Source organism: Heterocephalus glaber, unplaced genomic scaffold, assembly GCF_053883595.1.
Source record: "Heterocephalus glaber isolate CG9 unplaced genomic scaffold, H.glaber_assembly_v1.0 deba00000594, whole genome shotgun sequence".
Classification (NCBI taxonomy): Eukaryota; Metazoa; Chordata; class Mammalia; order Rodentia; family Bathyergidae; genus Heterocephalus; species Heterocephalus glaber.
Window position 1 is genome coordinate 20,062,147 of NW_028258151.1, and position 24,738 is coordinate 20,086,884.

Below are 24,738 nucleotides of genomic sequence, written 5' to 3' on the forward strand. Positions count from 1 at the left end.
TGTTGATTTTCATCTTAGGAACTTGCTAAACTATGTTAGCTATGATAGCTTTTTTTATAGCTCCTTGATATTATGTGTATTGAACGCCATGCTCTCTGTGAATAAATATACTTTTACTTCTTCCTTTCTGATCCATATGTCATTTAGCTTTGGGGGGAGGGGGTACTGGGGATTGAAAACAGAATCTTTACACTGAGCCACATCCTCTGCCCTTTTTTATTTCTTAAATTTTGAAACAAGGTCTCACTAAGTTGCTAAATTGCTCAGACCAGGCTCTAACTTGCCTCCTGCCTGAGCCTCCAGAGTGCTAGCATTATGGGTGTGTACCACCATTCATTTCTTTGTCTTGCTTTATTACATTGACTAGGACCTCCAGTGTCATGTTAAGTAGAAGTGGCCAGAGCAGAGACTCAGTCTTAGGAGGATAGAATTTAGTCTCTTGCCAACAAACAGGATGTTGGCTATGAGCTGCAGCATAAGCCTTACTAACCTGAGTGAGCAAAACCTCCACGTCAGACAACCTGGGAACAAACCATGGCTTTGCCCTTGGAACCTATGTGACTTTCGGCAAGTTGCTTTCCCTCTCTGAGCTTCCTCATCCAGTGAGGATGATAATCCCACCATTGGGATTAATGAATAATAAATTAGAAATAAACAAATGCTCTTCATGTACCGTAAAGTGCTACAATGCTGCATGTTACCCAGTGGAATTGCATCTTGCATGGGTGGCAGGTTTTAAAGCCAGGACATGAAGTGAAAAGAGGACTGCTGATGACACTATAAACTGCTAACTGTCATGCTGCATGAGTGGGAAGCAGTACCCAGCTCACCACACAAGGGGAAGGCAGTAACCTAAACAACCCTTAGATGAAAGAACTACAAACCAACATTTCAGGATTTCTAAGAGGGAAGGATGATGAAAGCACTTTGAGGAGAACACATGGAAGGCACTGGAAGCAGTGCCAAGGAGACTCTTTAACAGGCTTGGAATATTTGTCTCCGCTTTTTAAAACAAGACTGAGAGTTCGATCCCCATACTGCAAAAAAAACCCAACATTGAAACAAATACATCAACTTTCAACTAGGAAAACAATAATAAATAATAATGAAAGAACAGCAAAGGAAAGCACCTAGGGAAAAAATATAAAATCACAGCCACCCCAGGCACAATTGGAAGACTGAAAATGCCCAGACTTCAGATTATCTGTAGATAGGAAAACAAACACCAGATCCTCTTGTCTTCTCTTTCCTGGCCTTGGGCCTTTATGGGCTTCATAACATTTTGGGGCTGTTGGGAGAATGTGCTCAGAGAACAGAAGAGAGCTAGTGCTGAGAGTCAGTCAGCTTTTCATCACTGTGACAAAATACCTGAGAAAACAACCTTAAAAGAGGAAAGGTTTATTTTGGCTCTTGGTTTTAGAGGTTTCAGTCCATGGTTGGTTGACCCTGTTGCTTTGGGCCTGTGGCAGGCACAGTGGATCATGGCCAGAGTGCGTGGCAGAGGAGACCTTTTCACCTCGTGGTAGTCAGGAAGCCAAAACAAAGAGAAGAAGGGACCAGAATCCCAGAATCTCCTTCAAGGCCATACACCCAGTGACCTCACTTTCTTCTACTAGGTCCCACCTTTTAAAGGTTCTACCTCCCAATATCACCACAAACCAGGAACAAGTCTTTAGAATACAGGCCTTTGGGGACACTTAAGATCCAAACTATAAAGAGTCCAGGCTTTATCTAAAACCACTACCAGCCAGACTGCTGCAGATGTAGAAATAATAAAAAGATATATATTGTAAATTAACACAACTCCTGGACATCTCAAAACTGTGCCCAGGACACTCGGAGGAACATTGGAAATCTTTACAATGGTTCCAGTGGCAGAGGGGAAAGCAATATGATCTTTAGAAAGAAGAGTGTGAAGGGAAAGGAGCAAGGAGGAATTTAGTGTTTGACCAACCATTCTATTCTGCCTTACTTACTCCTATGATGCAAAAGACTAAATCTTCACTCTTGCAAACTTCAAGAAGAAAAAGCAAGAGAAAGTTCAAACAATTCAACTAATATAAATTCTCTCTCATCAAAAACAAACAAAAATAAATTAAAAGCAGTTGGACCTTATGAGTTTTTATCATTCCTAAGCTGAACTCATGTGGTTTCTGATTTTTCCTACGTTATCTTTCTTCTATTATGTACTTTGAGGCCATGCTCATGTCGTTTTCTGTTCATATAATATCTGTGTCCAGTTTGGGTATCAGAATAATAATAGCCTCCTGAATGAGTTGGAGGTGTCCTTTCCTCCTCTGTTTTCTAAAAGAGTTCTGCAGGGTTAGAATTATTACTCTTAACTATCTTACTCACCAGTGAAGCCATTTAGGACTGGAGATTTGATAGAAAATAGTCAATTAGAAGCACAACTCTTTTTATTAATTCGTATTTGTTATACAGAATAATGGGTTTATTTTGCCATATTTGCACATACATATAACCTGTACTTTGATCATTTCCACCCTCATTACTCCTTACACTTCTCTCTCCTCCCCTCTCTATTCCTTTTTCTTCTGTAATAGTCTCCCTTTTAGCCAGGTGTGGTGGTGCACGCCTATAATCCCAGAGGCTGAGACAAGAGGATCCCTGTGAGTTTGAGCCCAGTCTGGACTACATAGTTATACCTTGTCTCAAAAAAAGGTCTCCCTTCTACTTTCATTCTCTCCTTTCTCTCTCTCTCTCTCTCTCTCTCTCTCTCTCTCTCTAATACCACATATGAAAGAAAAAACACATCATATTCGTCTTCATGACTCTGATTTATTTTGCTTAACATGATGAACTTTTCGTTTTCCTGCAACAAGCACAACTTATTTAATTACAGCCTTTTTCATTTATGTCTTCCCAAGAATTTACCCATTTCATCAACATTGCCAAATTTATCAGTCTGCACCTTGTTTTTATATTCTACCATCACTTCTGAGTGTCCAGGCTTTGGTGCTGTCATTACCAACATTAATGCCATATCGTCTTAATCCACCCAAAGTTTTTCAATTTTATTGATATTTAAATAAACCAATTCCAGTTTCACTGATTTTCTCTGTTGTTGGTCCATTTTCTGGGCCTTCACAAATTACCATTATTATCTCATTGTTTCCTATCAGCTCCTCATTTGGGGCTTCTCCTGCTGATCTCCTCCTCCCCATGCTGTGCCTAGGAGTCACCTGCAGACAGAGTCAGGGTGAATGTGGGCTCCCCTCATGGTTACTGCCCTTTCAGGTCCCCACCTGCCATCCAGTCCACAGACAAAGTTTTTACACTGAGACATTACTTCCAGCCCTGGTTTCCCCCTTAGAGCCTGAAGCAGAAGCTGTCATTTTCTTCCTGCAGTCTCCAGACGCCATCCCATGCTGCAGTCCTGGTGATCCTCATTACTGCCACATGGCCTGTCCCACAAATGGTCCCCAAGGACACTTGCCTCAGTCGAAAAGCATCAAGAGTACTCCTTTGATTAATAACGTCACCTTGGTGTGGGGTTGATTACCAGCAACTTCTTCCCATTGCCAAGAAACCCAGCCTTACAGTAGAGAACACAACCAGCTCCGGCCCAATTCCCATGTTCTCCTAGGACACTTTCTGGAACCATTTCAGCACCAGCAAGGATGACCAAGAAGTCACAACTAAAGTAATTTTGACAGGATGGATTTTTAAGGAATTCCTCACTAGACATTGAAGACTCAAAAGGGTAAAAAGAGTATGTGAAGGTTTACAGACAAACCAACTGAAGACTGGCCACCCCCAGAGCCAGCAAGCAAAGGGAAGAAGGTAGAATGATTAATACTCAAAATCTATGGAGGGCTGGGAATGTAGCTCAGCAGTGCAGTGCAACCACGAGGCCCTGAGTTCGATTCCAAGTACCAAAAAAGAAAAAACAGAACCTATGAGGTTTTCTCCCCAGACCTCTGAGAAGAAGCATCCAACCCACAGTGGCCAGTGTCTCAGGTGGGAGACAAGGAGCTGGTTTTCCAAGTGCTGGGAAAACAAGCTGGAATCAACGCTGCCTCCAGGCAAAGAAAGTCCCTGGGCAACTGACAGCAAAAAGAAGCAAAAGCCAGAACAGGAAACAAAATTGAGAAAGAATAAGACCCTTCTCCCTCCACTCCTGTAGCTTCCTGCAGTGCTCCCTGTTGGCAGAGCCTTTCAGAGAATGGCTGGCCAAGCCCCGGTGTGGTTTGCAGAGCCCCAGCCTATCTGGCTGACACCAGGCAAGGAAGGGCAGGTGCAGAGCTAGGAGACAAAAGTTTAACAGACTGCACAACTGGACATCAGATGCCAGCACTGTGTCAGCATTCAATGTCCTGAGTGTAACTGTTGCGTCTCAGTTATAAAGGAGCTGGTGTTCTTAAGGGTGTCCACTGACATAAATAAAGGTAAAATGCCAAAGCCAGAAACTTGCTCCAACTTGGCTCTGCAAAAGATAGATAGCTAGACAGCAAGATGTGGGAAACTTGAACATGTAGCCATATTTGTGCGATTCTAGCAGCTCTTCCTAAAGTTTGGGATTTTTTCCTAATATAAAATTGAAGGAGTTGCTAAGACTCGGGCTCATGGAGAATCAAAAGCCAAAATATGCACTTGTCCCCTGCCTCTGCATAGCAGCTGGGATCTCTCCCTGACATCAGGGCAGCAGAGGGTGCAGTTTGAAAGAGGATTTTTCCCTTTTCAGACAAGCAGGTATCATTGAATTCACAGGATATCACTGAACATGAGTCTGGGCCTCCCCCATCCTCCTTTGCCAGGAATTGTGCTTTCAGCAGCTGCTAGACACCAGCCATCCTACGTCCCAGGGGCAAGAGGCTGGCAGGGAAGAGGGCGCTGTCTCCGCTCACATGCCCCTCTGCTCCCAGCACATCCTGCCCCCCCCCCCGACTCTGCTGCCTGGAGTGGCCAGGCTGGCAGCCTCTGGGCTTGGAAGAGACACAAACACTTTCATGGCAAGGACAAGAGCCGCTGGTGGCCTGGCACACGGCTGAAAGCTCCACATTATGGGTGGAGAGCAGTGGACCCTAAAAGCCCCCCTGGGGTGGTGTCTCCGAGCCAGGAGTGCCAGTGAGGTCACTGCTTGGTCTGGCTCCACCCTGAGATCTCGTGGTTTCTTCTGATTGCCAGGCCTGCCTGGAAAGCTGCAGGGAGGATCCCAGCTTCTCTTGCTGTCCACGCCTGAGCAGGATCCCAGCCAAGCAGAGGAGAAGGTCCCCAGAGAGACTCCTTCCCCAGCAGCGGACACCATGTGACTCCGAGGGGCTGGCAGATGCCGGGCAGGAGTGGCCCACAGCCCTGGCGGCTGGAGCCCTCAGCCTGGCCAGCTCAGCTCCACAGCCAGGGGCTGAGGCAGGCAGGACTCAGCGGTGAGTAGCACTGGTCAGGCCGGGCCTTGGGGTCAGCCCAGGAATTTGGCTTTTCCTGGGCGGGCAAGCTCTTCTGCTGGCCGGGTGGGGGAGGGGCAGGTCGGACGCTCTGTGACACTGTTCAGAGGACAGACATCTTCCAGCCAATCCTCCGCTCTCTGACCCAGGCTGTGTTCCTGGAGGGGAGCTCAGCTGCATAGCATCTCCCCTTCTGCTGGGTGTCTCCCCCGTGCTCTCTGTGTCGCATGCTGCAGATCGGGGCTGGACCTGATTCCAAGGAGGGTCAAGGAGACAGCCGCACACTAGCACCTGTCCTGGACAGTGTCACGGCCCCTCAGTCCTAATTCTCCAGGGTGGGGCTTCCAAAGCCCGTCTGCCAACAGCAGAACCATACCCATGCCCCTCTCAACCCTCCTGGGTTTGCTGGTGACAGAGCCAAAGCTGGCCTTCCTCCCTGTTCTGTCTCTCTCCCCTCCTTACCCTTCTCTTCCCCTCCCGAGCTCCTCCACTCCCCAGACTTCTGTGACCCACCGTAAGGACCCCACCTTCTGAGCCCCCTCCCAAGCCTCTAGTTGGGCAGATGGTCCCACACCGGGCCCCTCTCAGCAAGGCCCCAGTGGAGAGACCAGAGGGCCTGACTGAGCCGTATCCTCATTGTCACCCACCCCAACCCTATCCTCCTCCGCCCACTAGGACCTCCTCTTACCCTCCCCCCTCCCCCCATCCATTGCTTCTGTTCCAGGCTTTCCCTGAGGCCCACATGGCTGGGTCACCCTCAGCCAGCCTTGGGAGGTCCTTGGCAGTGCATTCCCTTTTGGATGCACAAGGTTAAGCAAGAAGCTATCCTGGCAGTGGAGAGGTGCCAAGCCCCACCTGGGGGTCACAGGGCTGGGGAAGCCCACCCAGTCTTTTGGGGCCAGAGCTTCCCTTGCTCCCAGAGTCCTCTCCAAGCTGGGTGGGCAGGACTGCACAGCTGGGATGGAGGTCCCTGTCAGTGGACTTCAGATATTCCCAAAATAAACTCTGCCCCTCCCCTGGCCGGAGTGTGGCAACCCTGCCCAAGCTTCCTGAGCAGGGAAGCATCTGTCCTGTTCTCATCCCAGTTATGATGGCAGGGTTGCCCATAGCCCCAGTCAAGGTCTCCTGAAGGGGCCAGCTCAGGCAGAGCCACCCTACCAACCAGGCCCTCCATGGTCCTGCTGATGTCCGAAGAGCACCCTACCAGGAGTGGGGTTGTTTTTTTCCACCCAGGGCTTGGCCCCACCCTGACGGCCTTGAAGGCTGAGTGATCCAGACTGGAGCCAGGAGGGCCCAGCTTCCTGGAGTGGCAGGATCCAGGAAGTGCCCACCCAACTCCTGTCATTTCACCCTGGTCAAGTTACGACAGCAGAGAGTCTGGAGAGAAAGAGGTGACCAGGACCTGGGCCACTGTGCTCAATATATGGCCCCTCTCTAAGGGCTGGCTTCAGCCCTGAGTCCCATCCCTACCCCATCACCTGCATTGCCTCTGCCACTGCCACTGCCACTCCCATCCTGGAGGGAGAAAACAGGAGATTCAATCATGGCCTTGAGGTAGGAGCCAGCTTGGGACCCCCTCCCCCCCTCCCCGGTGACCAGAGGACCAGCCATCACTGAGGCAGGAGGGAGGCACCCAGGCTTCAGCCCTGACCACAGCCAGCCTCTGGGGACAGGCAAGGCCCTGTCCCATCTCCCCAACTTCGGGCACCAAGTGCTTGGAGCATACGATGAGAACAGACAATCACAGGTGGCAGGATGGGGACAGGTCACCACAGGTGATGGGCTAGGACAGGTAGCCACATGAGGCTGGATGAAACAGGTAGCCACAGGTTCCCAGATGGGGACAGGTGACTGCATGTGGACCTCAGGCCATGTTCTGGACAGCCCTATAAGGTTCAGTATTTCACTGTGTCCCTGGCAAAGCTGCAGTGATGAGCCAGCCAGGCTCCAGCTGATGGCCAAGTAGGGTTTATGGAGCTGAGCCCCTTCGGCACACAGGGCCCCAGGGAGCCAACCACCTTGGGGCCAGGGCAGCAGAAAGCTAGGACTCTGCCCAGCCACACCATCAGGAAGGTCCCTCTTCTCCTCTTTGGGACACAGAATGACAGATAGGGAAGAGGGAACCTCCCAAGTTTCGAGAGGCTTGGAGCCCAGTCAAGGGGCAGGAAGGATGCGGCAAGGGGAGGAGGAAAGGGTTCCAGGGCTGTGACCATGGCCACATAGTAGTCAAGCTGGAGGATCCGGAGCCCACTGACCACAACCCCACTCAGAATGTCAAAGAAAGTCCTGGACGAGTTCATAGCTGCTTCGGGATGATGACAAGTTGTCCCTCTAGGGTCACTCCATTCACTGGGCACAGCTCTGCCTTTCACTTTCAAAGGAGACCCGATTCAAGGATCAGCAGGAGCCATGGAGGTCTCAGCCCTCATTCCCACATCTCCCCAGCAGTATCTGCCTGGCCTGCTGGGACCTGCCCCCGAGAATAGCTTGGGAGCTTTGTATGCATTAGACAGGGAGGGAAGGGGAGTCAGGTGACAGGAGTCGAAATGGGAGAAGGGTGCCTTCTTCAGTAGATCACACACACACACATGTGCGAGCGCCAACTCCTAGCTCCCCGTCTCCTCAGAAGTGGACAGGGCAAGGGCACAGGTTCCTGAGCTCAGAACTCAGATGTCATTGTTGCTGCAGGGGCGCCAGAGACAGAAGGAGCCCAGTGAGCACCCGGCCTCCCAGCCTCCCACTGACCTCACACCTGGCTGATGATGGAGCCGAAAGAAGCCCCACAGCACGTGGGCTTCCCCCCCAGCATCCAGGAGGATGTGGCCTTCAACCTGGCCATCCTGTTCCTCACTGAGCTCCTCAGCCTTGGTGGACTTCTGGGCAACGGTGTAGTCCTTTGGCTGCTTGTTCGCAACGCCTACAGAAACCCCTTCTCCATCTACCTCCTGGACGTGGCCTGCGCAGACCTGGTCTTCCTCAGCTGCCACATGGTGGCTGTTGTCTCCGACTTGCTGCCTGGCCAGCTGGGCCTCCCAGGCACCATCCAGACCATCCTGACCACACTCCGGTTCCTCTGCTACATTGTAAGCCTGAGCCTGCTGGCAGCCATCAGCATGGAGCAGTGCCTGGCCACATTCTTCCCAGCCTGGTACCTGTGCCGCCGCCCACGCCACATGACCACCTATGTATGTGCGTTCATCTGGGCATTCTGCCTGCTTCTGGACCTGCTGCTCACTGGTGCCTGCACCCTGTTCTTTGGGGAATCCAGCAGCCACCTGTGCTGGACACTGTGGGTGATGCTGGCAGCCCTGCTGGCTGCACTGTGCTGCGCCATGTGTGTGTCCAGCCTGTTCCTCCTGCTGAGGATGGAGCACGGTCCTCATGGGCACCAGCCCCGTGGATTCACTGCCCTGGTCCTCCTGGCCGTCCTTCTCTTCCTCTTCTGCGGCCTGCCTTTCGGCATCTTCTGGCTGTCCTGGAACCTGCACTGGCATATCCCCCACTACTTCTACCACCTCAGCTTTCTCACAGCTGGCATGCACAGTGCAGCCAAGCCTGCCATCTACTTCTGTCTGGGCAGTGCTCCTGGCCGGGGGCTGCGCGAGCCCCTCCGGCTGGTGTTCCAGCGGGCGCTGGGGGACGAGACCGATATGAGGGCCAGGAGGGAAGCTTCCCACAGGGGCCTCATGGAGGTGACTGCCTAGGCCCTGTGAGTGCTGCTGACTGCAGCTCCAGCCTGGGGGAACTGGGGGAGCTGCCAGAGTGGGATCAGAAAGACTTGGAAAGAAGACTGTTGCTGGTGTGCCTTTCCCTTCCCTCTGCACCAGGCCCACAGAAAGTTGCTAGAAAGGCCAGACTGGAGGCCAGGTCTCTAGAGGCTCTAGGAATGTGCTTTTGAGGAAACCTCTGGGTGCCTTCTCACGCTCAGGAACTTGTGAGTGCTGCCGTGCAACATGCACATTCCTCTGATGCAGAGAGGAGACAGACAAGGGATAGACTAGCTCACCCTCCTTCCCCTCCTGCTGGCTGCAGACACCTCCACCGCAGAGCACAGCGTGATCCACCTCAGTTCGCTTGCCCCTTCCTCTGCCGCAGGCTACCAACATCCCAAAACTGGAGGCTGGCTTAGGCCAGAGGAAGGAGAGGCTCAGGAAGCCCTTGGTAGCTAGGCCACAGAAAAGAAGATCCTCCAGAACCCTATACCACCTCCTTCGAGCAGAGTCTGCCTGACTCCTGTTGGGGGCCAAGAACAAAGCAGGCACCTGGTCCAGAGTGTGAGAGGCAAGCAGCCAGATGAACCCTGATAGAAGCCAGGACAAGCCAAGACTCATCACTGCATGTGGGACACAGATGCTACAGGGCCCAGTAGAGTAGTCACAGTGCCTGGTGACGGGCCACGCCCACCTGGGCTCCTGTGAAGAGCTATGAATGTGGACCCTCAGGATATCATCTGTTTCAGTACTGCCCAAAGCCTAATGCACCACACTGTCTACAGTGACCAGCAGAGTCCTTGTGACCATGTTGTCATTAGGGGTTTAAGTAGGAAAATGGTGACATCTCCTTGATGAACTCTCAGAGCAGGGCTTGGCATGGATGGGACACTTTGAGGTTCCACCCACATGGCTGCAGAGATTCCTTCTCATTAATATTTTCTTGCAGAAGGAGGCATGGAGAGGCTCAGAGATGGGCTTTTAGAAGTGCTGCTGTTTAAGGCGGTGAGATGGGGCCTGGACAATGCAAACTGTGCCCAGAGCTTCAGAAAAACCGGCAGTCATTGAGGTTCCTTGGATCCCAAGGTGAAGCATGCTGTGTGGGCAACGGGGACGCTGAGGGCAGAAGGTCCCTCAGTCCAGCCTACAGCTGGGGCAGCCCTGACCACTGGCAGCCGCCCCACCCTGCAGGATGGAGCCCAGATCTTCAGCACTTGGATAGCTCCCCACTGCTCCTCTGCCCCAGCAGGCTTCTCCAAAGTAAGTGGGAGAGCTCCCCTGGTGCAGGCAGGGGGCACAGAGATGAGCCCAGAGCCACTCACCCAGGAGTCTGCTCATGGCATGAATAGCTAAGAACGGGAGTCGGAGCCAGCTAGCCTGTGCTGAACCCAGCTTGCTGCCACCCCCATGTCACCGTGGGTGAGTTACTCAATCTTCCCAAGCCTCTGCTTCCTCATCTGTGAAACAAGAGAGCCAAGTGACCAGACTAAGGTGCCTGAGAAGGGAGCCTCCGTGCCTCAAGGTGGAAGAACATTCGCTCTCGGCCATGATGCAGCTTATCACTCTGAGTCTGAATCACAGACCCCTACCCATCATTCTGGAGTCAGCTGCTCCATTGTTAGCTCCCTACACGGGCAGTGCTGGGCTGCATTCCAGCCTTTGCCCTAGGGTGCATCCTGGCAGGTCTGGGTCCAGGAATCCTGGTGGCTGGGTTCACCAAAGACCTTATCTCTTCCCAGAGTCACCCAAGAGCCTGCATGGCCCTCTCTCTCCACCTCCAGGACAGGATCATCACTTTGAGGAAATGAGAGCAGAAAAGGAAATGGCTTGTCCATAAATCTTACTGTTAGCTCTGGACACCCACTTCTGTCAGACCCAGGAAGGACCAGGAGGGAAAACACCAATTGATCTCACAGGTATTCATCTTGCTAAAATCCTTTTAGAAATGTGGGAAAGGGTTCCCATTTTGCAGAAGAGAACACAGAGTCTCAGAGGGGTTCAGTAGCAGCTCCTAACTATCCAGAAGTTGTCAGTGCCTGAAGTCAGTCCCTGGACCCCTGTCTACACAAGGGGGGCACCTTGCTGGACTGAGGCTGACTCAGAGGCCCCCATCACCATCTCCTCAGGCCCTTTTGCCTCATCTGGGGTACAGGTATGCCTGAAACCCTCAGGACAACCCCTCCCAGAGAGCCAACCCTCAGCATCCAAGGATTTGAGGACAGCTCTAAATTCCTCCCATCTGGCCTCATGGGACAGAGATACCTCTCCTGAGGGGCCCCAAAACTGCAGCCCCTTCCAGGGTCTTCTTGGAAAGAGCCCACTCCCTCCACCCCATCCTGAGTGTGGCAGCAGGCATGTGGCCCCATGGCCAAATTCTGCATAGACTCTGTCTGCTCAGCCCCCATCTTGAGATCTGGCAGGCAGTGGGGCCCTGGGAGCAGGTGACCATCCACCAGACCCAGAGCTAAGACTCTAGGCCCCGGCCAGGCCACCTCAGCCTGGACCCCCACTCACCCTGTCTGGCTCACATCCCCCAAGCTGCCCCTCATCTTCTGCCCCCAGAGCCAACAGAGCCCCACTTGGGAACTCTGTCCAGCTCTGGCCCCAGGGTTCACCCTGCATGACCCTGAGGGCAGCTGCTCCAAGGCAGCCCCTTCCTGAACTCTCAGACAAAGCTAGATCTGTGGTAGCTCAGGGCCCAAGAAGGACAAGGCCTGCAGGCTAGGCCAGTATCCAACCTGACCCACCCACCTCAGGACTCAGGACCCACTGGGGCTGCGCCGGCAGGACAGAGTTCTTGGGAGAAGGATGTCACTGCTGGGCCAGCCAGTCTTTCCAGGACACCTCTGTAACCCTGGTCCCCTATCCAGGCCCTGCACAGAGCACTGTTGGAGCCCCAGGCCTGTGCTTGCAAGGACAGGGAACAGGGCCTGGCAGCCAGTGGCCCAGAAGACACCCCCGCCCCACCTCCACCCCTGCTGTGCTCAGATGCAAGCGTGAACATTGTCCCTTGCCTGGTCCTGTTTGCACTATGGAGGCCTCGCTCACTCCTCAGCTATTTCCTGATCATAGAAGTTGGAAAATATAGCTGAATGGTCAGCCTGACATGTGAAGTCCCCCTCGGTCTAGTGTTATCATGACCTGTGTTATTGACACCACTCTAGAGCCTCCCATCCCAGGCAGTGGGTCCCACCCACCCTGCCCAGGTGCCAGAGGGGCCATGCTTATAGCCCACGAGCCATGGGGGTCTCTATTGGCCATCCTGCCTCCCCATCACCTGGTGTGTGGCCTCTAGACTGTGTCAGACTCAGCTCATTTGACAACAGGGTGTTTTTCCTTCAAACCATGGGGTCACATTAGTGACAAATGCCAGCAGGGGCTGAGCCTACTCTGCATTGAGCAGTGGCTCACAGGTGTAGCATGCAAGATGTCACATTACCTTTGTGGTAACCTGCCGCTTCAGGAGTCAGATAGCCAGCAGGAGCCTCAGCCTAGAGGGATCAGGACCCTCTGCTGGGGGGGGGGGGGGAGGAAGAGGAAGAGAAAACAGTCAGCTCTTGAAACCCCCTTTGCTGCCCAATGAGACCTCCACTCAGGAAGGAGGAAGTCAGAGAGAGCTGGCCCCTGGCCCAATTGCATCTCAAAAGCTCCTCCTCCCTAAGTCAGCTGAGTGTTTGTTCTCTGCCTTCTTGGTGTTCTGGCCCTTGGGGCTTCACTGACTGGAGGGAGGAATGCACACAGAACCAACTCCTAGAGTTGTAAGCCACTTCTTCCTGCCTCTGCACCCTTTTATCAGAACTCTGGGCACCGTAGTCCCTACTCTCATTCTTCCTGGGCAGGAACCAGATACCAGGAACAGCCCCCAGGCCTCAGAGCTCAGAAACCACTCAAACTTGCCAGTCCCAAGCCCACTTACCCTCCTACCATCCCTTCCTATGAAAACCACAATTCTTTCCCTAGCCCCTGCCTCCCTACCTCTGACTCCTGACTGACCCCACTGCTTTCCCATGGGATCCCACACATTGGTGTTTGGGGTGACAGCTCCAGGCTTTGGGTCAGCCCTGGTTCCAGTGGCCCAAGATCAGCTTGAAGGCATTCAGACCTGTGTGTGCTGAGAGATGGAAAGGGGCCCCAGAGGTGACATCACACCCAGGCAAACAGAGAAGGGGAGGGTGGTCTGGGGGCAATTGCACCTGGGTGACCCATCAGAAGGGTGGCAGGTGAGGAGGCCCTGAGCCACCTGAAGACTGGGCCATGCAAGCTTGGCCTTTGAAAATCAAGTGCAGTGGCACTGAGAGCCAGGAGGGGTGGCTCAGCCTAGAACTTCAGGCCATGCAGAATGAGTACACCACATGGCACAGGCCAATGATTTGTGTTAAAGAAATGGTTTCCAAAGCCAAATTTCTTTGAGAAGTATTAGGCCAAACAGCACCTTTTTGGATGTGATTCCTGATGTGTTGACCCTAAGTGTTCTGTGTATTCCCAGTCAGGAATCACAAAACAAAATCCCCAAAGGAGCCAAGGCATTTCTAGTTTCATCATTCTGCAGAAGAAAATTTGGAAAAGCATCCATCAAGTCAAGGCCAGGGGCCCCCTTGGTCTGTGCAGGCAGACAAATAGTTGGCGGGGGGGCTGGGCTGGAAGGTGTGAGGTGTGTACAGGATATCCCTGGAAGTCCTGGCTCAATGTGGAAAAAGTCCCAAGCCACCACCTACAGTACCCAGACACTGAGTTGTCCTAAATGGTCAATCCAGTGAAAGGAGGAAAGGAAACTGAAACACAGACAGGTTTGGGTATTTTCTCAAGGCCATACAGCCAGAAAGTGTCAAGTCAGAAGTGGCTTCCACATCTGTACCTATCATTCGTGGCTCACAAGTGCCTCTGCAGCCCCCATAGGCTGCTAGGAGCTGCCTCCTATCAGAGGAGCGGCTGGAAGTGTGGTTCAGTCCCTGCTAGACATAGAGTCCCCAGGCTGCTCCCTCCCCTGCACAACCCAGGTGCTGTGAGTTCAGGGGCCACCCAGGTGTGGCGTCAGCTTGACATGACTGCAACCATCTGGAGCTGTAACCATCCTGCCTCTCCTGAGTGACTCTAGTCGGTTTTCCTGCATATTTTCCCAGCAAACTATAATGCATAAATCCAAAAGGTTGATACACAGAGCTTTGCAACTAGACCTTTTGCAAGGATGTGCCCAATTCCTCAGTTCCAGCCAGAATGAAATCACTTTTGTCCTGACCAATAAATATGCCCCTCTTTCTGACCCAAATTGCAGGCATCCAACTGGTCTTGCTGCCACATAGGACCATGCTTCTGTCTGTAAGGCCCCAATAAATTTCACTCTGCAACCATGGCTCTGTCTGCCTCTCTTTCTTTGGTCTCACAGCACCTTGGAGTCGGTTCTTATATGCTGGGATGGAGCTATTCTGAATCGATTGGCAAGCCAACTGGGAGATCCAGGAAAGGGATAAGGGGAAGGAAGGATCTTGGGGGAAAGTTAGTCATGAGTTGGCCAGGAATGGTCAGATGTTAAATGCTTGCACTCCTCTGCATGAGTACCAGGACCCCATGAAATCGCTGGGTTCAGAGCTGCTGTTTGCTAACTCTCTCTTACCCCCACTGTATCACTGCAGAGGGATGGCCATTGCTGTGTGCAGTTAGACTGGAAGAGATATATGTCTCTCTACCTCCCTCTTAACCTCTAACCCACTGAGATTTGAAAAGTAAGGCTCGGGGTTAGACACCTGGACTTGCAGTTCTGTGGAGCTGGAGGGAGGAAACCTGGAAGATTCGAATGGGATGACGAGAACTGGAGTCCTTGGGAGAGAAGGCATGAAGAAAACCCTGAAACTGAAGTGATAGAGAATGGGCTCCCTGCCTGTGAACCTGGCCTTTTCATGGCACCATTAACTCAATGCAAAGCCAAGCGCAGGGTACGCATGTTGGTGGGACAGACTACTTGGGTTTGCACTGCTGCAGAGTTGGTGCATATCGCAGAACCTTGTGAGAGTCTGACTGCCTGGCTGATGAGACCCCAGGACATGGGAGGGATGGCATCTTTCTGGTGAGAAATGAAGCTGACAAGATGAGTACTATTTCTGCTCACCTGGCCCTGAGGCAGAGCCCACCTAATGCCAGCCAGATCCAAGGAAACCATTTCCACATAGGTCGGATCATTTTAAGCCTGAAGGAAGCATGGCCAAATGAGGGTATCTGCCAGGCCAGGAACCCCACGGAAGAGCACAGAGAAATCCCAAGAAGCTCTGCCAGATTTGTGCATGTGACAGGCCACAGGTGGCTCAAGGACCTAAAGCCATTTTCATGACAGGAATGAAAAACAAACTATTAATAAATGCCCTGGAGGATCCTTTCCTCTCTTCCCTCAGGGTATCTGTGAGTGGGTGGAGCTACTGCTGATCTGGCCAGGACAAGGTACCACTTGTCACAAAGCCTGCCAGAAAAGAGAAACAGATAAAATAATCAGATAACTAGAAAGCAGGTGTGGTATGGTATGATTGGTTTCATGCTGGCACCCAGAGAAAGACAGATGAATTCCTATGCACTCTGAGTCACCTTGGGGGGGAACAGCAGGAATTCCCATGCTCTGGCATTGCCAGCTGCTCTAAATGGACTCCCCCAATCCAGTCCATGTAATTAAGGGTTAGGCCAAGGTCTCCACAGAGTTAGGGTCATGGGGGCGGCCAGAGGCCTTGTGCAGAACTCAGTCCACCAGTGCTCAAGGGGAAGACGATCACCCTGGTAAATCTGGTGCTGACTGCACACTGATTGCAGTACCCTAGAGTATATTCTGGGGTCCTAGGCAGTTACTGATAGGGATGGAATGAGATTAGCAAAGTAAAACAAGAATTATTGAATCTAGGAGCTGGGGGAGGACCCCTCTACTCCATATTTGGTGCTGATCTGGTCTCTGAGAACATTATGGGATGGGTATTCCACTAGGAAAGACCTTACAGACCACTGAGGGAAGGGTCAGACTCCAAGTTTGGGTAGTAAAGTCAGTAGTGAAGGGGAAGCAGCTTGGGATCCTCCCCAATGGAAAAGGAACCACAGGGAATGGTGACTGCCCCAGGTAATACAGGCAGCCAGGTGGGCATGCAAGAATCAGAACATCCAAGAATTAAGAAGATCTGGGATTTTTTTAACCTGCCCGCAGTGTTAACCTTGTCTGGCTAATAACAAAGCCAGATGGGACTTGAAGAATGTCCCCTACAGGAAATTAAGTAAGGTGACCCCCCCTAGTCAGCTGCAGAGGCTGACATGGCCCAGGTCCCAGAAGGAACTCTTCCTCCAGGCTCTGTGCATGCTGCTCTAGACTGGGCTTGTGCCTTCTCCACCTTCCTTTGAAGCTGGATTCACAAGACCAGTTGACCTTCACACGGAAGGGAAGACAGTGGACGCTCCTTGGGACACCTACACAGCCCTCCTGTCTGACACAGCATGGTGGCTGGGGACTGCACTGTTCTCATTCCCTACTGACATGACCTGGCTCCACTGTCTTGATGGCACCATGCCAACTGGTGGAGATGACAGTGATGGGATATAATAGGATGATGGTGCACTTGTCCATGCGCAAGGGGGTGGCTGTCCAGGCAACCGAAGCCCAAGGCCCTGCTCACAGGTGACACCTGTTTGATTCCAGGCACAGTGCAAGAACAAGTTCATACCCACTCTGTCCCCACTATGGGGCAGGATGGGCAGCCTCTCACAGGGCTCCAGGCTCACTGGTGGTCCATGTAACTCACAGGCAGTAGGGATGGTGGAGAGGAAGAACAGCTTATTAGAGCAGAAGAAGTTGGCCCTATTGAGCAAGCCTGCCTTGGCCAGCTACACTGAAATCTACAGAGGAGTGTTGACAAACATAAACACCCACAAGCCTGGCGTGCCTGCCCTTTATAAGTGCCCGGGGCCTCCAGTCCTGCCCAAAGGCCGTTGTGTCCCAGCTGTGCACCCAGGTGGTGCTGCTACAGTTGATACACAGACAGGGAGCACTGCTGTTGCCACACCGCAAGTATTAATTCCAAGAGATTTAATGATTCAGTGGGGTTCAGGGTCTTGTTCCCCTGAATGGATCAGCTGTTCCTCTCCACAATATGAAGAAGCTCCAGCCCTCCTAACTCAGCACTGATCCTGTTGGACTCTGGGCCTCATTCCTTGAGTAGGCTAAAGGAAATCCCTCAGAGTTCTGCCATTGGCCTCCTGGTCTGGCGTGAATTTCACCACTCATTAGGACACTACTCCATTTCACAGCACCCAGTCCCCTGCTGTTCTGCTCCCTGGATTGTCTTCCTGGATGGAAGATAGTTTTAGACTTCCACTGAGCCTGTTGTCTCCTTTCTTGCACATAAAACCACAGTTCTCTTGCAATGGACCTGTCTCTCATGGGGGTGTGCCAAGCTGTGATAGTGAACTGATTGGTCAGCTTGAGTAAGAAAAGCCCAACTACATTGGATCAGCATAGTTCTGGGTGTGACTGAGGGAATTTAATGAACACATAGACCCACCCTGGGTAGGCTTGTTATTTGAATGGCATAAAAGGGAAAATGGTATGAAAGGAAGGCTTGCTTCTGTTTCTTCAGAGGAACTCTAGTCTTTGTCTTTACCTCAGATGTCATTCCCTGGCTTCCAGTGCACTCTTCAGCCTTTCATCGTAGACCCTTCGCCCTCCTGATATGGACTCACACAGGACACTACAGTGAACTCTAGCCCTTGGACTGGATCCTTCGGGTCTCCAGTGCACAGACAGACCTTTTGTACTTTTCCACACCCAACACTGTAAGAGGCCATTGTAAGTCAATCTTATAAATTCTTATATATTTGTATATCTTGCATTAAATCTGTTTCTCTAGTAAGCACTGACTGGTACACATGCTCAACACCTGGGTACCTGGACTGCTTTTTCCATTTCATCTGGACTACCTTGGAAGGTATCGCCTCTCCAAGAACCAGACTGAAAGGTTCTAATACATATATATTGGAGGCTTGGCAGAAGCCAAACACCACAAACACCAGAGATGTAACCAGTTTCAATGTATCCCAATGCCAACGTGAGTAACCCAGGCCATAGTTCTCCATTTACCCAGGTCCCCATGGATGAGCCTGTGTGAAATTATGCTGAACTTCAGGGGTAAAGAAACTGAGCACTCACAGAATTGGAAGACTTGAAAATATTTGGGATGGATGCATATGGATAGCCCCAAGTATGGGCAATTGAGTCTGCCAGCACTGTGTTGGGAATGAGCTAATTATACCAAGGACTCTGAACTCGATTTCCCTAGACCCATGGCTGGACACCAGGTGGTCAGTGTGGCACCACACCATGCCTTAAAGATGGAGAAAGGTGTGCACCAATGGATGCGGTGGCCTGGTATTGTACCCAAAAGACCCAATGGCAATGGGAAACAAACAGGTGCCCGGTTATCCCAAGTTGGTTTATTGCCTTGGATCCTGCTTGCTTCCCAGCTGGACAAGTGATCTTGTAGCATCTCCCCACATAGTGTTAAGGCTCCTCATAGGCTTAGGCTCCTCACAGAAGAGAAGGCTGCAGGGGATTGTGAGCGCCCATCACAAAACGTGGGGCATATGGATTCATTAGCGTATGAACAACAGCCATCCTAAGTAACAGCCATGATTGCCTCAGAATAACCCTAATTGGATTTTCCTGCATATTTTCCTGGCCAACTATAACATACTAAGCCATAAGGGTGGTATGTGGAGCTTTATGACAGACTCCTAGCTCCAGGGATGAGCCTGAGTCTTTGATATTATCTTAAGATAAGTGGATACATTCCAGCAAGATGACGTCATGTTTGTTCTAAGCTATAAATATGCCCCTTTCTGACCCAAATTGTAGACATCCAACTGCTCTTGCTGCCGCCCAGGATCACATTTTTGCCAGTAAGTTCCCCAGTCAGTTGTGCTCTGTGCAGTCCTGGCTCTGTCTGCCTCTCTCCTCTGTCTCACCGCACCCTGGGGCTGTTCTGAAACTACTTACGAGCTGGTCTTCATTTCCTCTCTCCAGTGGCCAGGAGGAGGGAAGGGCCACCCACATGCACAGCCCATTTGAACTCACTCCAAAGATGCCTGCGAATGGCCACTACACCCTCCTACTTCCAGGGAACTGGCTGGGGGCCCTGGGTCCAGCCAGTCAGGTCCCAGTGGACACGAGGGGATTTAGGGCCTGGGAGGAGTCCCCAGGCAGGGAGTGTGGGCCAAGAGAGCTGAAGACAGCTACGGTCAGCAGGTGATCAGCAGGTAAAGAGACTCACTCCTCCACCTGCTCCCCCAGGTGAGGAGCAACACCCTCTCCCACCCTCTGCTGCTCCCTTTTCTGGGCCCAGTTCTCAGAGGTGCACTGGGGCTGGAGGATTTCTCCTGGGAGGTGGAAGAGAGGGCAGGAGGGAGGTAGAGACTGAGGGCAGCTCTGTGGATGATGCCAGGCATTTGGGTAACAATGAGGATGACCCATCCTAGAACCCTCTTTGTGCCACCCCTTGCCACCTCATTTAGGGAAGATGCCACCCCCACACCCCCACTCGGTGCTGGCCTCGACCCCACCAGTTAAATGAGCTGGAATACAGTTTCCCTTGTTGCACCTCAAGCAAACTGAGGCAGGAGAGGGGCAGAGCCTTACTCCGTGTCACTACAGTGACACCAGAGTGCAGCCAGGTCCCTGACTCCCGGGTCCTGAGGCCCTATGCTGTGACCCTGATGGCAGAGATAGGGAGTCAGGTGCTATCCCCATGAGAGTGCTGAGTGAGGATGCATGGTACAAGGCGGGGTAGTCCGAGGGGACTGGGAGGCTAGAGAAGCTCCAAGCCCATGAGAGGAAGCAGAGCCGTAAGATGGGTGCACCTGGGTGAGTGGGGAGGTGAGGAGGGCGGTCTGGGTGGGGGACACAGCCCATGCCAAGGTGTGCCAAGGAGAAGGCAAAGGGCACACTCAGATTCTCTCTTTGTCTCTCTGTGTATCTTCCCCTCTGTGTCTGACTCTTCTGTCTCCTTCTCTTCCCCTCTCCCTCTCCCTCTCCCTCTCCCTCTCCCTCTCCCTCTCCCTCTCCCTCTGTCTCTCTCTCTCTCTCTCTCTCTCTCTCTCTCTCTCTCTCTCTCTGTCTCTCTCTCCCTGTCTTTCCATTCCTCTCCCACTGCTTCCCCACCCTGGTACCCTCAGCGCCCAGAGCCTGGGTCCTGATGCCCCAGCAACATGTCCCCAGGGCTGGAACAGGGACCAGTGTGGGTGCTATGGGGGCAGGAGCCCTGAGCCCCTTCCCTCCTGCTCTCAGGACATTCTGGGGAGGGCACAGACAGGCCCACTCCTCAGTCACTCTAGTCGGCCACAAACACTGTTGTCCTCTTTCACCCGAGAGGACCCCAAGGCCCTGCAGCTGGTCCCCAAAGTCCCTGCACTTGGTTTGAGGCTTCAGAGTAACCTCTGGAGCTGGACTTCCTCTATGGTCCCTGAGGGGAGGCTGGGGGTCCCCTCCACCTCCCAGCCCCACCACTACATCTTCGTTCTTCCTCCTTCTGCCCCTGCAGGGCAGTGTGCTCTGGGGGCTCATCACTGGACACTGTCCAGCCAGAGACCTCTGGAGTGAGGAGCCCAGCAGAGCATGTTCCAGGCCTCCGTGTGGGAGCCCCAAGTGGGGTCCCTAATAAGAGAGAAGGGGGAGGCCCCCTGAATATGGCCCCTGTATGTCCTCTATGTCTACAGAGAGCTGTCCAGCACCTGGTGGGCCTCTACATGTGCCTCACCAGGGAAGGGACATTTGTCTGCCCAGCAGGAGGAAGTCAGGGATGCCTCCTGCAGGTGTGACAGGCATTAGGTATGTGTGGCCGAAGTCACATAGAGTTGGGAGGGAGATGCACAACTGCACCAGGACAACGCTCCACACGACACCAGTGGTCAGTACCTGTCACCCTCTGCAGGGTCCTTCCTGTGCCTCAGAGCCAGCCAAGATGTTCGGCTTCGATGTATTCGGCTCCGACATGCTCAACATGTTCCAACTCCCAAACCTCTTGGGTGACTTCAGCAAAACCATTATCTACTGCACGCTGATTATCTCCCTCGTGGGGGTCGTAGGCAACGGACTGGTGCTCTGGCACCTGGGCTTCCACATCAGGAAGGGCGCCCTCAACACCTATCTGCTGAACCTGGCCGCTGCCGACTTTCTGTTCCTCTCCTGCCAGGCGGGCTTCTGCATCAGCCATGTGTTGCTGGGCACCTCCCAGAGCACAGTGTTCTTCGTGGTCACCTTCCTATGGTTTGCAGCAGGGCTCTGGCTGCAGGCGGTTTTCTTCACCGAGTGCTGCATCTCATACAGCTTCCCCACCTGCTGCAAGTGCAGCCGTCCCAAGTGGACCTCAATTGTCGTCTGTGCCATGGTCTGGGTGATGACCATAGCAGCTGTGCTGATGACCGCCAGGGCCTGCGGCATGCTGCAAGACAGCTTTCGCCTGGCCTGCTTCCGTTACCATGCTGCCAGCATCGCCTGGCTGGCGACCCTCCTGACCATGATCTGTGGGTCTAGCATGACCCTCTTCTGGCTGAGCTGCTGCTCCATGCGCCAGTTTCCGAAGTTCTACCGCGTTGTCCGGACATCCGGGTCCCTGGTCCTCATCTGTCGCCTGCCCTTTGTCCTCTATTGGAGTCTGCGGCCAATCCTGAGCTTTCTGATGCCGATGTCCCTCCCTCTGGCCACCTTCCTGGCCTGCATCGACAGCACCTCCAGGCCCCTGGTTTACTACCTGATGGGCCGGCAGAGAGGGAAGCGTGAAATGCCGAGGGTGATCCTGCAGAGGGCCCTGGGGGAGCAGGCCCAGCAGAGCACCCAGGGGTTGTCCCTGACTTCTGGCCCTCGTCAGCGCCGCGGAATTAGACTTCACATAGTTCGTGGCAAGCATTCAACTAGGCGCGCTCCAGTGGTGCAGCCCTGCGGTTTGCCGCCCTCCAACATATCTTCGCAGTGCTAAAATGGACTAAACTATTACAATGTAATTCTCCTTTTGGCCAATAATGCCAAAAAAGTGTGTCCCCTCCGTCGCCCCCACACACCAGCTACGCTACGCCACTGCCTTTGGGCGCTGGTAGGAGACCAGCCCGCCCCACTGCCTCTCCCTGGCCTGGTGGGCTCGCAGACCGACAGAGGACAAGAGGCCAGGGAGGCGGGCAGGTGCAGAGAGGAGAAGTCGGGAGACAGAGAGGGTGTGCAAGCTGCTCCCCACCCACAGCAGGTCGCCATGGCTACGGCGGAGCCCCAGTGCGGCTGGGCGTGTTGGAGCCCAGGACTCTGGTTCCTGAGCAGACGCCCACGGACCCGCTCCCCCCCCACACGACTGTTCCACTGAGAAGCCTCAGTTGAACTGTTCGTTTCTCCCTCATTCATTCGTGTGTCCCCCAAAACTTCCACGTCCCCCAAACTTCCGCGGTTGAGAGCCCACTCCTCTCCCCACCTCTCAGAGTGTACACTCAGGGTGACCTTGCCAATTCTCCCTCCTGGTGTCACCAAGAGAGACCACCAGGTGGCGCTGCTTGATCACCAACAGACCCAGCTCTGGCGGCTGAGCTGTCCCCTCCCCACCTGCGAACCACCTACTTTTCCCAGGTTGCTGCCGCCCAGGGGCTCCTGCTGTGGACCCCATGCTAACCCTTCCCCCTCCCCTACTTAGTTCACCTGTGGCTAGGCCTGATGTCCCCCCACCCCAGAATTGCAGAGAGAGACAGGGAGGGAGGTCGGGAAAGGGGAGGGGGGAGAGACGGGGGTGGGGGTGGGGAGAGAGACTAATCATCTTGTAAGTTTTTTTCTGATTATTTAAAACACACACGCAAACCTCTCTCTATGCGCATTGTTAAAACGTTCAGCCAAGGGCCAGGGATTTAGCTCAGTGGGTTCTCCCCCTGCTGCGCAAGCGCAAGGACCCGAGTTCCATCCCCCGTACCAAAAAAAAAACATTCAGCCAAGTGTGATAGCACATTCCTATAATCAGCACTCCTGGGAGGCTGAGGCAGGAGGATCACAAGTTTGAGCCCAACCTGAGCAGCTTAGCAGGACCCTGTCTCAAAATAAAAAATAAAGGGGAGGGCTGGGATTGTAGCTCAGTGTAAAGGTCTTGGGTTTAGTCCACAGTACTGAAAAAAATTTCAAGGCCTACAGAAAGCATTTATTGAATTTGATTTTTTTGGGGGGGGGTGGTACCGGGGGTTGAACTCAGGTCCTTCCGCTTGCAAGGCAGGTGGTGGAACCGCTGAGCCAAATCCCTGGCCCTCAGAAAATATTTATTGAAAAGATAAATTACCAACGTCCTTTCCACCTGGATGGACACTTGTTTAGTGAAGAACACTTTGCTCATGTCTTTTTATAATACAGTCCTTCAGAAAATTCCTTTTATATCTTACTTTTTACCAAAATAAAGATATAGCTCTGCTGTGCAAAAACTATTATAGCAAAGTATTTTACAGCAGCCTTCAAAATATTGAATAGAGTTGTGTTTTTTTCCATTGGAAGAATAATATGTTGCTTACTGTGGAAACCGGAGAACGTTAAAAAGTGGAAAGAAGGAAAACTTACCTGTGCCATCTAACCCAGAGAAGCCGGGATGAATGCACCTCTGCCCCATCCCCAGACTGAACCCTCAGGATCAAGGTGACTCCAGAAGGAGACTGGGGCCATGGAGCTCTGTTGGTCTAAGCCCAAGTGGGCTCAGGGAGGGTGGGTGGAGGATCCCCAGCCCAGGTAAGTCGAGGAGGCTTGGCCCAGGGGACTGCATGGGGACAGTTGTCCCAAGAGGATGTGGCCCCCTTCCTGGAAGACCTGGAGATGGAATGGGGGCAGTTTCAGAAGCAGGGTGCTCTGAGGTCAGCCCCATCATCCTAGTCCCATGAAATAGCTGGTCACCCTCTTCTCAGCTTCTCCATCCGAGCCCCAAGGTCACCACTGTGCCCGGAGCAGCCTCCTAACAGCCTGGGCTTCATTTCCCTTGCTGACAGTCATTTGTTTGCCTGCTCAGTGTCCCATGGAGGACATCTGTGTGCTGCAGGGGACAGGTGGGCAGCCTAGCAGCTGACAGCGTCTGGGGCACATGACAAATAGCCCCGTCTAGACAGATGGGGAGCAGGGCCTCTGTGCTAGAACCTGCTGCTGACATGTGGGGGACGCCAGCTGAGCCCACAGACAAGCAGCTGTGACCTTGGTCCTGGGGAAGCTCACACCCTAGTGCAGGGCCTGGCTGTCCTGGGCTATTCGACCTCTAGGGCACTGGGCTTCTCCCTGTCGGCACCTCTCTAACTGGGTGACCTCTAGGGAGTGCCCTGGCTGCTCAGAGCCAGGACCATGAAAGGAGGTGGAAGGCTCTACTTGCCAGGATGGTGGAGGCCAGGCCTTGGTGGGGGGCAGCCCATGGTACCCTTCAAGGCCAAAGGCATCGCTGCAGGTGCACCTTGTTCTCAGCTCCCCTTGTGCACAACTGCCCTGTCTGAATCCCAAGGTGGCCACAATCCTCAGAGCAGCTTCCTAACACCTTGGGCTTTGTTTCCTCATTATTTAGTCAGGTGTTGTTCACATGCTCAGTCCCTTATCTCTCACTAGAAGGAGAGCTGCCCAAGGACATGGAGCC

At 53.0% G+C, this 24,738-nt stretch overlaps 2 protein-coding genes across 2 annotated transcripts; both read left to right on the forward strand.

Annotated features, from left to right (window-relative positions):
* The first annotated feature begins 4,934 nt into the window (after positions 1-4,934).
* Mrgpre (MAS related GPR family member E) lies at positions 4,935-14,465 on the forward strand. Its single transcript, XM_004852132.3, has 2 exons — positions 4,935-5,387; positions 8,094-14,465. Exon 2 carries the CDS (start codon positions 8,165-8,167, stop codon positions 9,107-9,109), a length of 945 nt encoding a protein of 314 aa, XP_004852189.1. The 5' UTR covers positions 4,935-5,387; positions 8,094-8,164; the 3' UTR covers positions 9,110-14,465.
* Positions 14,466-21,085: 6,620 nt separating this feature from the next.
* Mrgprg (MAS related GPR family member G) lies at positions 21,086-22,823 on the forward strand. The gene has a single exon (XM_004852624.4). The coding sequence runs from the start codon at positions 21,115-21,117 to the stop codon at positions 22,096-22,098; it is 984 nt and encodes a 327-aa protein (XP_004852681.4). The 5' UTR covers positions 21,086-21,114; the 3' UTR covers positions 22,099-22,823.
* The last annotated feature ends 1,915 nt before the right edge of the window (positions 22,824-24,738 follow it).